Source organism: Cryptotermes secundus, unplaced genomic scaffold, assembly GCF_002891405.2.
Source record: "Cryptotermes secundus unplaced genomic scaffold, Csec_1.0 scaffold59, whole genome shotgun sequence".
Taxonomy (NCBI): Eukaryota; Metazoa; Arthropoda; class Insecta; order Blattodea; family Kalotermitidae; genus Cryptotermes; species Cryptotermes secundus.
In genome coordinates this window covers 891,232-907,327 of record NW_019738348.1, presented here as the reverse complement: position 1 = coordinate 907,327, position 16,096 = coordinate 891,232, and the positions used below count along the sequence as shown (strand labels likewise).

Genomic DNA, 16,096 nt, shown 5'->3' with positions numbered 1-16,096 from the left:
CTGTTGTAGTTCAATTGTTTCCACGGGACACATCAGTTTCCAAAGCCATTACTCAGCAACAACTCGTATATTTGCTTATTTTGCAGCTGTTGACCAACCGGTCTACATGTTACACTGCGTACTCCTTAACCCTTCACTTCCAGGCTCAGTGCACTACATGCCAGCAGTCTGTCACATGCTGCCAGGATCGGTGCACTGCACGCATACTGCAGCTCTAAGTTTCAGCTCTTATTTTGAATAGTTTTCATGTAAATTAATTCTTTGGGTATGAAATTAATGAGAAAATTTCAGGCTATCATTTCATATATTCATTGTCCCACTTTGAACTTCCTGCAGGACCTGTAATACATCTGGATTCTTTGAAAAAGTTTTCTACTTCAACATCTGGTGCGCTTGTTATGATACAAACCTACCTCTGCCGAGGGGAAATCTTATGAAGTAAATATGTTAGATCGATACTGAGTACCATCCTCTATCCTGATCATGCGTTGTCATGCAGAATATGTTTCGTTACGCACGTTTGTCGTGCAATGCACGATGGAGCTTGTGCAGCATCTGGACATAACAAGCAGCATTGATGGTTTGCCCAGGTTCCAGGAATTCGGCCAGAATGAACCCCTCTGCATCCCAGAAGTCTGTGCGTGGGGGCAAGCGTTGTCATGCAGGATGATGTTTTGTCCCGCACGTTTATTGTGCAATGCACGATGGAGCTTGTGCAGCGTCTGGACATAACAAGTAGCATTGATAGTTTGCCCAGGTTCCAGGAATTCGGCCAGAATGAACCCCTCTGCATCCCAGAAGTCTGTGCCCATCACCTTCGCAGCTGATGGCACTGTCTTTGCCTTCTCTTTTGATGGACAATACAAATGGTGCCATTCCATACTCTGCAGTTTTGTTTCAGGCTCGAAATAGTAAAACCAGCTTTCGTTACCTGTCACAATACAGAGCAAAAAATCGCCTTCGTGCCGATATCTCTGCAACAGTTCTGAGGTGATGCCTTCTCACTGACCTTTGTGGTCTTCAGTCAATAACCGCGGAACCCAACGAGCACAAACTTTCCTATAGCCCAAACTTTCAATCATCTCCTGTACTGCACTGTGCCCTATTCCAAGTTTTCGGGCTACTGTGTCCACAGTCACATGTGTGTCATCTTCAATGATTTCATCCACTCTTTCCTTGTTGCGTTCAGTTGAGGCTGTTCGAGGACGACCGCTCCAAGGTTCGCCTTCGATGCTGGTGTTCCCATCTTTAAAATGTTTCACCCACCTTCGAACACTGCTCGCACCCATGCACACACTTCATAAGCATGCTGAAGTCTTTGGTGAATTTCTGCAGCAGAGATTTCCTCTTTCACAAGAAATTCGATGACAGCACCTGCTAGAAAAAGGTCTGTTGAAGACAAAACATGCTGGAAAAAGGTTTACTGGGTGCTGTGGTGACCTGCAAACTCTGGAGATTAGCAGCAGCACTGTAATTACTTGTAGTTCCAAGTGGCATGTGTAAGTGGTCAACAAATGCATTCACCAATCCATATACTGACTGGCTATGACCAAGACAACTTAGGGGTCACAGTCCGAGTCGTGGTAGGGCCAAGAATTTTCACTTCTCCATGTCATTCAGACGGGCTCTGGTGCTCACCCAGCCTCGTATCCAACAGACACCAGGGATTCTTTCTCTAGGGGTGAAGTGGCCGGAGTGAGAACCTGACCATTCACATGAAACTAGTGCTGAGGTCAAGAAAATGTGGGTCTGTACATTCACTCCCCATACACCTTAACAGCATAGTGCTTAATTAGTTAAGTACAGGAACAACTTTACTTTTTTTATAGTCACAATCCCTAAGTCATAACAATATGTTATGTAAAGCACGTGAAATGCAAGCTCAGTGCTTCTGTACTGGTTTCTTGCTTTGTTTATTCTTAAACCGTGAAGTTAGTGGAGACCTGTTTCTCCAAAATGTAGGCTGCCTTCAACGGATTACATGGCATTATATACTTGATAGCATTCTCCACAACCACTGATGTGAGAACCACACATCTTACTTAGTCAAACTTCATTTACAATGTGGCGGCCCTTATATACTGCTTAACTACTACATTTTATATGTTTAAATTGTTTCCGAGACATTTTGAAAATGCAACAAATTGTTCTAAAATTGATAGTGATGATGACATAACTAAAACCAATGTTTCCTGAATGCATAATACTGTGAAGTATTTGAGCTACACAGCACACCCCCCACCTCCAGCAGTAACGTATCAACATCGGAGCAACTGCCTCTGCTACGGTAACAGGCCAGTCAAAACACTGTCCCCTTCCCCCACGGTGATGCAACAGCACTTCCCGCCATGATGTAACAAGGGGACACCGCTGGTAACACGAGGCAACAAGGAACAGTATAAAAAGCCAGCTGAGCAGTATGTGAGCAGAATGTTTGATCAGGAGTGACACAGTGTGGATTGTGAAGTCGCCGAGTGCAGTTGAAGTCTAGCAGTCGCCAAGAGCAGTGGAAGTAATTGTGATACTGTCAGTGGCATAAGTGTGAATTGTATAAGTGTAAGCGCAAATGTGCAATAAACTTGCTAAGATCCAAGACGGCGTGAAGATATTTGTCGTGTGCATACCCAACATGTGACAATATTTAAAGCTCTTCCCTCCGAGACCAAATGAACACGAGATATTTCAAACTGCTAGGTACAGTGACTATTATAAACTAATATACACACCGTCATTGCATTATCTCTATCTTCAAAGTGAATAAAGGCATAGTCCTTGATCTTCTTAACCCTTTCTACTTTCCCGAAAGCTTCAAATGATTCTTTTAGCTTTTCTTCTGAACAGTCTTGAGTCAGGTTCCTCACATATAGCACTTTCACCTATGGACAGAGAAACGGACATGCTAAATTTCCAGAAATATCATGGTAAGACAAAGTAGATAATGAGGTTGTGAACACATGCAGTAATTACTTTAATATTCTTACTGTTAATCTTATTCCTTATAACATAAAAATTGGCATGTTCAAAATCATATATCCAAAATAAGCATTGCACAGAAAATCCCAAATTTCTAATTGTGGTGATATCTCTACGCACATTACAAACCATTATGATGGTATGGTTAGGTAAGGTATGTCAATACACCAAAAAATAGTTTTTCGATCAATCGGTATTTTTCAGATTGAATTTTATTTCTTACCTCTACAAGATTAGGTCCTATTGGGACCATCATCACACAGTATTATATAATACGACTAAGGTTAACTAAAATCCCAATATGGATCCATATTTTGGTGCGATGTGTCAATATTATAAATGAATGAATGTATGAGGGGTAGGCCTTCTCGCCCTTGCAAAGTGACCTACAGTGGTCTATTGTGCTTTCAATATTATGAAGTTATTCCTTAAGTTGTGTGAGAATTACAATATGACTATTATCATAATATCAGAAACATACAAGGAATTTGTATTCAAAAATATTGGTGGATAATATCAAATTGAAGGAGATTAAATATGTTAAAATATACTGTACATTAGGAATATAGAATTTTAGAATTACAAATAAAGAATTGAATGTCACAGAATTAAAATAACTAGAACTATAATTAAATTTTCTTTTTTTTCTCTAGTGGGGTTGGACTAAGTCCCTTGTACTCTGGCCACTTCTGGCCTATTGTACCAGTCCAAGATGATAGGTGAGGGTGATTGTGGAGCAATTGGTGGAATGAAGATTGGCAGGGAAACCGAGGAGCTCAGAGAAAACCTGCCCCAACGCCACTATGTCCACCACAAATCCCACCTGACCAGACCCGATAATGAAATACAAGGTTAAAATTTCCCATATACAGTTTAAGTTCTGATGTTGCATGATAGGCCGTGAAATCACTCTGTTTTAAGCTCCTCAAAAGGTGGGAGTTATTTCGGCTAAAGTTGTTTGTATTAAATGTATTTTATGAGCCCACACTGAACCCCCCCCCCAAAAATGAGCACAACACCCATACAGAAGGAACCCACACACATATTTGCGATTACGATATACGACTTATATCCAAGACAATATATTAATTGCATATAATATTAACGCACAGTAACAGCCCCAAGGTAAGAGTATCCATAAAATACATTTAATACAACACAACTCTGAATTAAACCACTCCTACGTTTAAATACAAATTCCTTGAATATTTCTAATATTTTGATAATGATGTAATTCTCACATTATAACATAAGGCATAACTTTTATACTGACGCATTACACCAAAATATGGATCCATACTGGGAGTTCAATTAACCTTACTCGCAGTACATATTACTGCCTGATGATTGCCCCATGAGGACCGAAACATGTAGAGGTAAGAAATAAAATTCAATCTGAAAATTAGTGATTGACTGAAAACCCATTTTTGTTGTGCTAACAGACACCTTACCTAACCATATGTTCGTGGCACAACAGGATGCACACTACAGTCATGAACTTCCTTAAAAGTTACACTGGCCCTGGATGCATGAAGAGAATTTACTCAACCGAGAGGCAGAAGTGCCCACAAATGGTACCAAAAAAACACAGGCAACCTCAACGAAAAGTTTGGAACGGTAGCCTGTGTTATTTGGTCATAGTAGGGATATTAGCAGGATTGGATGACACCTCCAAGGCCAAGCCTCCTCCAAACCTGAGACTAGAAATGTCAATCCCAGGATGTTATCCAAACATCTTGCCAGTCCAGTAGGTCGTTTCATTGCATAGTGTGAACAAAGTGGCAAACTTGTCACCGTGCAGCATGATAACTTTAAAGCAAGAGCAATTTTATTTTAGTCTTAGCATCAGACTATAAATTTAAGTAAGGTGTATGTGGTGTCTGTACATTCAGCAGCTCTTAAAACACTAAACAGAAAGCCTGTCTGGATTAGTTTCTGTAGCAATGTCCAAAATGTTGAGAAATTAAGTAAAATTCGGTCATTTGTTCTCTGTAATGGAAGGTCAGTGGCAGAAATAAGTACATAACATAATCAAGATTCAGAATCAATAACAGGTAATATCAGCTGCCATGCCAGTTTAAATGAGACGAAAGCCACAATCTCATCAAATACACACTTCCAAATGTTGAAACAGCCATGAATTTTTTCTCATAAACAAAACTTCACACAAAATTACCCTGAGTGTGTAGCTAAGAACATGCAGTGCATCTGTCAAACTTTAATCCTGCAAATCATTTTTGAAGCACTTCACTTCAATCAACGAAATTATCCATCATTCCCCTTTTCTTTCCTGCCACCACTTTCATCATCTTTATGCCTTCCACAATCAGAATTGATCCACAGACATTTTCTCTCAATTTAATTTCTAACGCAATAACAAATAGTTCGATGTATTCATTTTACATGCCTGAACAGCTAAAATCAATGGAATTTCAACAATAAAAATTCCACCCCACCACCTTGAGCATTTCCTCGTTAATTCCAAAGAAAGCACTGCTTGCATTCTGTTCTTTGTTTCTCTTTGAAAGAGTCCAGGTTTCAGTGTTACAGACCAACTTAAAATACACTTTTTAGACTGCTGTGTAACTCCACTAATATCAGTCCCAAGCCCAGATGAAAAACATGGAACCGCACCTCATTACAAATTCCAGACTCAGCTGCTCTAGCTATCAGGGCCTGGCAATGGGCCCCTCCCAGAACTACAGGGCACAAGGTAGAGAACCTGTCTGTCAGTTATGGTGGCCTGATGATCAAACTCTGGTCCTGCAGGTTGGTGATTCTGCAATGGGCTGGCAACCCACCCAGGGGGGGGGGGAAGTTACAAGAAAAGCAGGATTGCCTAATAATTGGTCACAGAAACTTAATACAAGTAACCGTTACATTGGAACAATCTAAGAAAGAATGAGATACAATGTTAGTCTCTTGCTTCCATTCTTCTTTAGACTTAACCAAATCTTGAGTATGATTGTTCAAAATCTATAAATTCTATTGTCACTGTCAAATTCAGAACATTTCTAAACAGCCTCACTATAAAGGTAAAACCTACCGTGAGCTTTTTCCAATAAAATCCACACTGCTATTTTCATTACATAAAATTCTTTCATTCTGTAACAATATAAGCCATGTTTTATGTCTAATTATAACAGCTTCTAAACTTTCTTATACCGTATGTCCAAAAAGTATCAGACTTCATTTTTTTCCGCAGTAAGTAATTGCCAAACGGGTGGGGAAACTGAGCGTAGTGGTAGAAGGGACTTTCATGGGCATGCGTGACTTTTTGCTGACTCGCAACACTGCCGGATGCCTCTGTGGCTGCCAGATAACAAAGTGGTGTAACACGTGTTCGTTGCATTCTCGTTTCGCTCAAGATGACAAAATGCTTGGAGCACCGATACTGCATTAAGTTTTGTCAGAAACTTGGGAATACCCAAGTGGAAACAATTCGCAAAATTCAGCAGGCTTTCGGGAATGATGCAATGGGGGTCACTCAAAGTAAAGGGTGGTTCAAGTGCTTTAAGCATGGCCGTATGTCGGCAGACAGTGAGCAGCGTTCTGGGAGACCGTCAATGCTGATGTCATTGAGAAAGTGCGGACACTGATCATGGAGAACCATCCTTTGGCCATCCGTGAAGTTGCTAATGAGGTTGGGATCAGCAGAGGTTCCGCAAACACAAATTTAACTGAGGATTTGGGCATGCGAAGAGTGGCAGCAAACTTTGTGCCCAAGCTGCTTTCACCGGAGCAGCAACAACTCCGTCTTGAGGTCGCGTAGGACATGCTGGAATGCGCCATCAGGGATCCTGAGTTCCTAAAGACTGTGATCACTGGTGACGAGTCGTGGGTGTACGGATACGACCCGGAAACCAGGGTCTAGGCGTCACAATGGAAGCATCCAACATCCCCGAGGCCCAAAAGAGCACGACAGGTTCGGAGCAATGTGAAGGTGATACTGACTGTTTTCTTCGATTACCGGGGTGCTGTGCGTCATGAGTACGCACCACTAGGCCAGACTGTCAATAAGGAGTACTACCAAGAAGTCCTCCAACATCTTCGTGATGCAGTTCGGCGCAAGATACCGGAGCTGTGGGATGCATGCAACTGGCAGCTGCATCATGACAACGCCCCACACCTGATCCAGGGTTTCCTGGCCAAGGACGGCATTCCGCAGGTTCGCCAGGCTCCCTACTCTCCTGACATGGCTCCTTGTGATTCCTGGCTGTTCCTGAGACTGACGACACTGCTAAAAGGCTGCCGTTTTGACAGCCGCAAAGCCATCATACAGAACGAGACGGCTGGGCTAAGTGTGTGGAGTCACAAGGGGCCTACTTTGAAGGCGATTACATATTGTAACCACCCAGATACAGAACTTTTTTTTCCCGGCCCAAGGTCGGATACTCTTTGGACAGACTAGTATACTGGCTTCAGAGTGTCAACTGTTTCAGTTGCCTCAAGCATGCTTACCTTGAAGATGCTTTGATCACATATGTACTAACTGCATTTTGTAGCTCCATAAACTGAACTTTCACTGTTTTGAAATATTTATTTTCTACCATTCTGATTGCAAATATTTTCCTTGGGCAGTGCTTACCAAGTTATTTTACATCTGTATCTGATGCCATTATATTAAGTCTTCAGTTGCTCTTCCTAATTTCGCTTATCTCACCACTTCCACATTCAAAACGTGCTGTTGCTGACTGCAGTGTTATTCAATCAAGGATTCATCTTACGTCTCTACCAAGTATACTGCAATATTTCTACTGCTGCTACAATAAACCTTTACCACTCACACATAACACTTTTGACTTCATATCAAAGAATGGAATTAAATAAATCAGTACCTTTGACATTGTTGCCTCATCAGGCTCTTCCTGTGGATCCGCCCAGTCCACAATAATGTCACATCCCCATACTTTTATACGACCTGTACCAAGTCGACGTTTTGCGAGAGATGCTGCTTTGTGCGATTCATATTCAAGGAAACAGAAACCACGATTCTTCTTTTTATCATCTGGTGAACTGTAGATTATTACTTCTGTCAAGCCAGCTAGATAAGGGAAGAATGTATGCCCAAACATTAATCAACATTACCTGTAAGGACTACAACAAGCACACTACTAAAATACTGAAGCCTCACAGAAATAATAAATCTTACACTAGTTTTCATTTTAGCAAACTTAGGAGTATGGAGAAAGAGCAATCAAAGTCCATTTCCTCGGGATATGGAATGAACATAAAAAACATAACAGCATCCTATGGTTAGCAGAACACAGTATTAATGCAGAAAAATTATATAACCTTCCTCTTACATTTATTCACTCATATTAAGGCAAGACTGACTTTACATACAAAACGGTATTTACTCACTAGACAAAAATACATAGCTCAGAGGACTGCAAATGGACTTTCATAGATTTTCCCTACTCCATTCCAACATTCCCACCCCACATGCTGAATTTTATAGAAATGCTGAGATGATGACTTTTTAATTGTTTCACTGAATATGTTTGCCATTAATATGAAAATCAAGTAATTTTAAGAGCAAACTTTTCAATAAAAGAACTTTTCTCCATCCAATACTTCTCTTTCCAGAGATAAATGTGGTCAAAAATTTCTCTCAAAAAATTAAAGTCAATTATGGACGTAAGGGAGAGTCTCAACTTACGTGCATGTTTGGAAAATTCTTCAAACAATTCATCTCGATCTCGATTCTTGGGTATATTTCCCACAAATAAGCGGTGATTGTTATAAGAAACGGTAACGCCAATCTTTTTGCCTTTTCGAATTTCATTATCATTCAGCTGTAAGAACAATGCGGAAGGAAGATAGCCAATTAAGCTTGCCTAAAGGGTGGTGTGCCTGCATAACGCCAGTCAGGGTGGGAATGGGAGGACATTTATAGCCCTGTCTACCTGATCATTAGAAAGCTACCCTTATCAACTGTATTCAGAACTATACCTTACCTGGTTAGCTTGAGCCATGAATAATTAGGATCAGCACAGGAATGACCTAGTTTCAGATAGATGGAACCTTAGGCTACGGAAGGATAGCGGAATAAATATCTCTTTCACATAAATGGGCATTACTTATATAGGAAATAGCACAAGCAGCAGGAACCTCATGACTAAACCAAATTAGGAAAGGTTGCTCCTGAATATTGGGGGTAACTAACTAACAAACTGAAAGGCAGCGCCCGCGAGTGAGCCCCATCCAACCCTCCGGCCAGCTGCTGATATCTACACTACTGAAATAACTTTCTCCTTCAGTACACATTACCTGTTAATTTACCAAACTCGTCCAGAATCTCCTCTTTGCCTTTAGACTTTGGAATGTTGCCCACAAAAAGTCGCAGATTGGGAACACTAATGTTAACTTTCAGACTCTTGCCAGGTTTGATTTCGTGATTATCGAGCTGTGGGATGAAGAGAAAAACACACACATGCCAAATTTTGGTGAGTGAGCCACATCAACAAGAGATAAAATGAAAATCAAATTTTGGGGGGGAAAGCAGATTTCAAAAGGACAATTTTGTACCAACAAACTACTGAAACAGGCATGCTCTTTTTCTTGCTTCGCTCGATGCTTCACAATTTTGCAACCTGCAGTCCTTCCTCCTGGAACAAATTTTCTTAAACCTAACAATTTTAAATTTCAAAACAATATGGTTTTCAAATAAAACTACAAAGCTCCACCAAATACTTCACTACTAACACAACACGCATTCCAATACATTCAAAAATATGCCAAATGCCAGTATATCCCGCCAGCTTCTGCGACAGAGCCATCAAATGAGTTTGAATTTTGAACACTAACACGTAACTACACTAACACAGTCTCCCTCCAGTTCCAGATTTGCCCACAGAGCAAAGAGGAGACCTGGAAGCATCATTAACCTACACCTTAGGCAACAAATCTAAACAACACATTTACCATCATCTCAAACTGGTTATATTCAAAGTTCATACAAGCACAATGCTCTGGTTGGTAACAGGCTTCAAACTCACTCAGCTCTGCAGCTAAAAGCTTTTTCAATCTAGACGAGATTTGACCAAAATCAACATGAATATTTTAATAAGATATTAACTGACATGGCTAACAAATATTGATATACACATAACCACAATTTTAGTAAGAACCTTTTGAACCCCAAAACAAGTGAGTTTGGTACCAGAGTCTGTATGTATTACTTTCCACTGGTGACAGCAAACCACTTTCACAGAAACCAATAACAGTAATTGCAAATGTAAACTGCAGTCACCACTACTATGTATGTAAATTTCAGTGAAAGAGGCTTCACTGCATTAAAATAACAAACCAATACTGGAAGTAACACAGCATATTTACCTCCTGCACTGCAAACTGAGCTGCATCTCTTGTTGTGAACGTAATAAAAGCATAACCTCTGTTAAGGCCAGTCATTGGATCCATCATGAGACGCAGATCCCAAATACTGCCACACTTTTCGAAAAGTGGGATCAATTCATCCTCATACATGTCCTTAGGAATCTTCCCACAAAATACCTAACAAATATAAGATATCATAGTTAAAAATCCTATCCTCAATCTCAAACCTCAATTTTATGAAAACAATGTGTGACATACAAAAATTAGGGAACAAACCACATTGTAGGAGAAGCCTATGAGATGCCAAACTCAACCACTAATAAAAAAATCACAATACATATAATATAGCTCGAAGTAACAGAAGTACTGGAGTTCATGCCTGATGCAACACAAAAAATATCTGCCGCCTACAGCCAGCCTCATATCTAGCGAGCATTAGGGGCTCTTGGCCCAGAGGGTTAAGCAACTGGGGTGTGAAGGTGAAACTTCCATCCACCGCCAAAAATATGCGGACATATACCTCAACTCCATCATACATCTTCACAGTATGGTGTCAAGCACAGGAAACTTTTTACCTTCAACTTAACATAACACAGACACTATCAAATTTAAGCTTGTTAGACACTTAGGCCGCTTTCAGACAGGACACATGGTGGCTGGCGACTAGTGTCTGAGACACAGCCACTCAGCGCCACAACACGCATACTTAGTGGCTCTGACGTCAGAACCCGACCTTGATGTTGCCCTCATTCAGATGGAGGGAATGCCTAACTAGTTTGTTGCTTGAAACAGAAGAAATCATTATAATTATGCACATACTACAAAAATATAGGATGAGGAACAAGAAGAGAAAATTGTGGGTTCACCCTGTTGAAAGTAGGCTTTGAAAAGGAGCGTTCTACACACTCCATGAAGATATCTGCAGTGATGAAAGGAAGTTCTTTAATTACTACAGAATGTCTAGTACATCATTCACGGAGCTGTACAGCAGTCTAAAATGTTGGCATAATCATCACTATTTATATCCCATATAACAGGTCTGGCTCGCAATAACTCGAAAAATTTATCAGTATCAAAATGTTTGTCCACCATTTTCATCAATGACGCTGGACACTGTGTGTCTTGTCTGAACGCTAGCATACAACTCAATGCACTTCGAGTGGCCAGACCACAAGTCAGTGTCTCGGCCAATGGAGGAGAAGGACACAGCTGAGCCACAGTGTCTCAGACGTGTGACACTGAGATGCTTGTGTGAACGCTAGTATTCACGCTAATGTATTTGCAGTCGCTGGACAGTGTGTGTCCAGCCACCGTGTGTCTTGTCTGAAAGCGGCCTTAAGTACAACTAAATTCTCTTCCTACATCTGGTTGTATACTCAATCATCCCATAGTAAAATTGATGAAAACCATAAATCAGTGTACTGCAAAAATCAAATCAAACTACATGAGGGATTTAGTGAACAGCATGGCACTTTTGTTAAGAATTGTTCAAAGAACTAGCACTGGTCCATACAATGACATAACAGTTTGATACTGAACACAGTTGACCTGATAAGTACATAGTTCATTTCCTTCTATCGCTGAAAATTTCTCATCAGTTCGTTGTGAGTATTCACTGCGTGCGGAACTACTATAATATACAGGCCTGAACATATGTTCAGAATTACACTAAAAATGAAAATTTTAATTGCAACTGTCACCAGCATCTGGATTCACTTTTACCAAACCACAACAGTAACTGGATAAAAAGTGGCACAAATCATCAGCTGCTGACAGGATCAGACATGAACCAAAGAAAGTGCTAACATCAAAATCTCTGCGAGATTACCGAATAAGACTAAAACTGAAGTCAAAACTTATGTCATCAAAGAGTCCCAAGAAACCAATGTCACCAAGTGTTTGTTCTTAGACACTGACTCAGTGGTGCACCACCTTCAACTATTCTACTGTTTCAAGACTAATTTTATTGCCCATTTTTAAATTTCTCGCCAAGATAAAACTTTCTTAGGAATGAAATGCACATCAATGATGGACGCCATGAATTTAAGCAGTTGTCTGAGGTAAGTAAATTGGTCTATCACAAAAACATTTTTCGGGTTTGGGCTTGGATTATTTTCTTACTGGAGAGAAAACAAGCAGCCCACACCTTCACCTAAGAACAGACAGCAACAAGACTGAAAACAAAGGAATGAACAGATCTGTAGATGAATCCTGCACAATGTAATAAGTCAAAGTTAGTTTCCAACCAAAATTTGAAAGTTTCATGTTTATTATTATATTATTGTACAATATTCTCACAGTTTTGGGTAACCATGAAACTAATCAAGCTGATTAAAATGCGTCCATACAGGCGAACATTTGTCTGATAATTTTCCTATCCAGAATGGTCTAAATAAGGATGTTTTATCAGCATTTCTTTCCAACTTTGCTTTAGATTATGTCATTAGCAAGGTCCAGGAAAACCGAGTGGGACTGAAATTAAATGGGACACACAAGCCGCTGGTCTATGCTGATGTTATGAATCTACTGGGTGATGACTTGGGACCGGATTTTAATGCAAATGCATAGTTCTTTTCTTGCAACCAAAAAGTATGCTCATTTGGATACTTATGAATAATTTCATTTCTTAATTAAACGTCTATGTATCAAGTCTGTCAATGATGCAATGGTCATTAAAATATTCACCATTTAACACGTAACACAACATGTTTCGGCCACAGCCAGCCATCCTCAGGGGTTTCAATGCATTCAAACTGTTACACTGCTTTGATGCGCGCTAAAATTGTGTGTTGCAGTCCACTTAAAATAACATAATTAATTAATCTCTTTTATCAAAATCTTTCGTAAAATCCTACTCGACCTCATAAGGGGCGTCGTTCACTTGTTTAAACCTATGTGATATTCCAGACAGTTTGTTTCAGCAGCTGGTTTTTCTGTTCCATTAGTCTGTTGTTTTGCTACGTCTGCAATTGGTAATATGCCCCTTGCTTGTTGTTCCCTCTAGCAGCATGTGGTGTTGTCTTCACACGCTGCTAGAGGAAACAAGGGGAATGGTTAGTGAAGACAGCAGGCTGGAAAAAGGATTAGTGGGTGTTGTGGAAAATTGTGAGATATGCGATGGCACTGCAAATGATTGTAGTTCCAAGTCAGGTGTGTAGGTGGTCAATGAACCCATTTATCAATCCAAACTCCATCCACAGGCACACGCGTGATTTTATCTTACTGTAACCCATTTATTTTTATCGGCCCATAAAACATTCTGCACATTATATACATTTATAGCTACTGAGTCACCCATGGGGTTTCTATTTAGTTTCTTAGTTGTAAGACCTGAAAATTCACTGTTAACACCAGGTTGGGGCTGAGTTTATAGTTACGCCAAAAGTGATCTGACACCTGCTCAGTTGAAATATTATTCACACTGCTACAGGCTGCTAGCAAGAAATATTTCAAAAGCAAAACTCCTCCTGAACATTCACCTTGCTTGATCACCGTTAAATAGTGATTCAGATGAAAAAGATCGGAAGAATGAACTGCAAAGATGGGCATAAAGGACAAGGGTCTAAAAACAAAGTATGTCTTCTCCAACATTTGGTTCATTAGCACTGATCCAGGAGACAAACCAATGTGCAATTTGTTAAGAACTTAGCTAATGCTATTATGAAACTGTCAAACCCCTTGTTACAACAGAAATAAGCATACTGAAAGCATGATGGAACCAACTGCATTATCCAATGCATATTTTTGAGGATGCATTACATACAGCAAACTAATTTTGCTTTCTGCTGTAGACATGGCAAACGCTGTGAGAAAAGCCTGTGGTGTGCTACGGGGCATACCATTCCACTTTCAAATATCAGTCATCAAATTTTTACAAGGTCAGACAAAATGAATAAACAGTTAGTTACTATCCTGATATACAGTAAGTAGTTCAGGTTCTCACAGCAATGGTTAAGAGATCTATCTTCTGGAATGTTCCTCTACAGAGAACACACTACACTGTAATATATCACAGAAGACAGAACACTTCAACAGTAAGAAGTCTGCAACACAGTTTGAAGGCTCAACCGATACTGCAAATTCTAAAATACTTAGTGTACATTTCAATAATCCTGCTAATGCAGTCATAGAGGAAGAATTCTTACAGAGTAAATAGCACATATGCACACAACACACAGCATTTTCAACATGCTGGAGGGACTCCCAAGAAAGTAGACCGTAATGGTTAGATCTGTCATTATGATGCGCAAGGCAGAAACAATGGTCAACATTCTGGTAGTACAGAGAGCGAACACGTAGAGCTCAATGCTTATTTTACTACTACTAATTACCATGAAACATTGGCAGCCAAACAGCTAGGTAAATATTTTATCATGAGATTATCAACAGTAAAAACTGTAAACTTGTAAAAAGGAATGCATAATATACTGCCACAACCTGCTGCACTGTACAATCTACATCAGCACTTGCAATTCTCACCAACCCTGTACAACTTTGTCAATGTATTAAAATTTAAACTTCAAAAGCATTAGTCTTTTCCCACTATTCAAACACTACACATTTCAGCCCACCTGGCCATCATGACATGTAGGTTTTACAGGAAACCTGCTGTCCCATTGTAACATTGCTACTTTTGCATTTCAAGGTGTACAATACTTTAAAAATATTTTTTGAGTATCATGCTGCAATTCTGTTGTATGCAATGATGTCTCAAGTCAAATGACCTACAAACGGTTCAAGCTTTTAAAAATGGTAGATGACGACGAAGAGTCTTGCCAACTACGATCTGAACCTGAATGCCAAGATGAAAAACATCCATGGAAATCATTGTCTTGAGCAGTTGCAGGGGGTTGAAATATACATTGGTTCTTGCAACACAATTTTAATAGGAGATTTAGGAATGCATAGTCTGAACACAATTTGTGCCAAGACTCTTGACTGATGATTTTAAACTGCAACAATTTTCCATCTTTGATAATCTCCAAATAAATAACAAAAATCTTTTGAAAAATTCCATTACCAGTGACACGACATGGGTTTAAAGTCATGATGATGAAGCCAAATAACAATCAGCACACAGGAACAGTCCTGCTTTACCTCATCCCACGAAAGCATAAGTGTGCTCATGAGTGAAAGCAAAGTTACTTGGTTTTTTGAACTGAAGCATTGTGCATTATGAATTCATTCCTCCTGGACAATCAGGATTTTATGTGATGGTTCTGAGACGTCTGCGGAATGTGGTACAAAGAAAATGATCTGAAATGTGGACTGTGAGAAGCTGGCTGCGCCATCAGAATAACCCACCTGCTCACACTACACTGTCAATTAGACAATTCCTGGCAAAACATTCAACTTCTACCATTCAACAACCTTATTCATTGCATCTCCCTTCCCAATTTTTTGTTCACAACACTACCTCTAAAATAAGATATCAGACAGGGGAACACATCACCAATAATGCTACGAATGGCCTGAAGAAGATCCCAAACATCCTTCGAATAGTGCTTCCACCAGTGGAAAGGGTTGTGGGAGGAGTGCACTGCTGTGCAATGAGATAATATTCAGTAAGCTCTATGTACAGAAAGACATTATTTACTGACAAATTTCAGAAACTTTTTGAACTCTGAACTTCTTGAATAAAAAAAATAAATTACTGAAAACAATGCTAGCACTTCCATGAAGAGATAATTTACTTTCGACCAATTACGGGGCAGAATGAGAAACAACAAGCAACCCAATAAGCGGGGGGGGGGGGGGGGGAAAAAGAGATGTATAAAGACAA

General features: G+C 39.9%; 1 protein-coding gene across 9 annotated transcripts in view; it reads right to left on the bottom strand.

Annotated features, from left to right (window-relative positions):
* LOC111870710 (heterogeneous nuclear ribonucleoprotein Q) overlaps positions 1-16,096 on the bottom strand; it is a 90,584-nt gene that overhangs the window by 34,290 nt on the left and 40,198 nt on the right. For 7 of the 9 annotated variants that reach the window (XM_023863193.2, XM_023863195.2, XM_023863196.2 and 4 more), the window contains exons 5-8: positions 10,315-10,491; positions 9,247-9,382; positions 7,812-8,017; positions 2,727-2,876 (exon numbers count right to left, since the gene is read on the bottom strand). In XM_023863193.2, coding sequence (XP_023718961.1) covers positions 2,727-2,876; positions 7,812-8,017; positions 9,247-9,382; positions 10,315-10,491 — 669 coding nt within the window. Of the gene's footprint in view, positions 1-2,726; positions 2,877-7,811; positions 8,018-8,635; positions 8,772-9,246; positions 9,383-10,314; positions 10,492-16,096 lie in introns of all 9 variants that reach the window. The other 2 variants (XM_023863194.2, XM_023863200.2) reach the window with 1 other exon arrangement.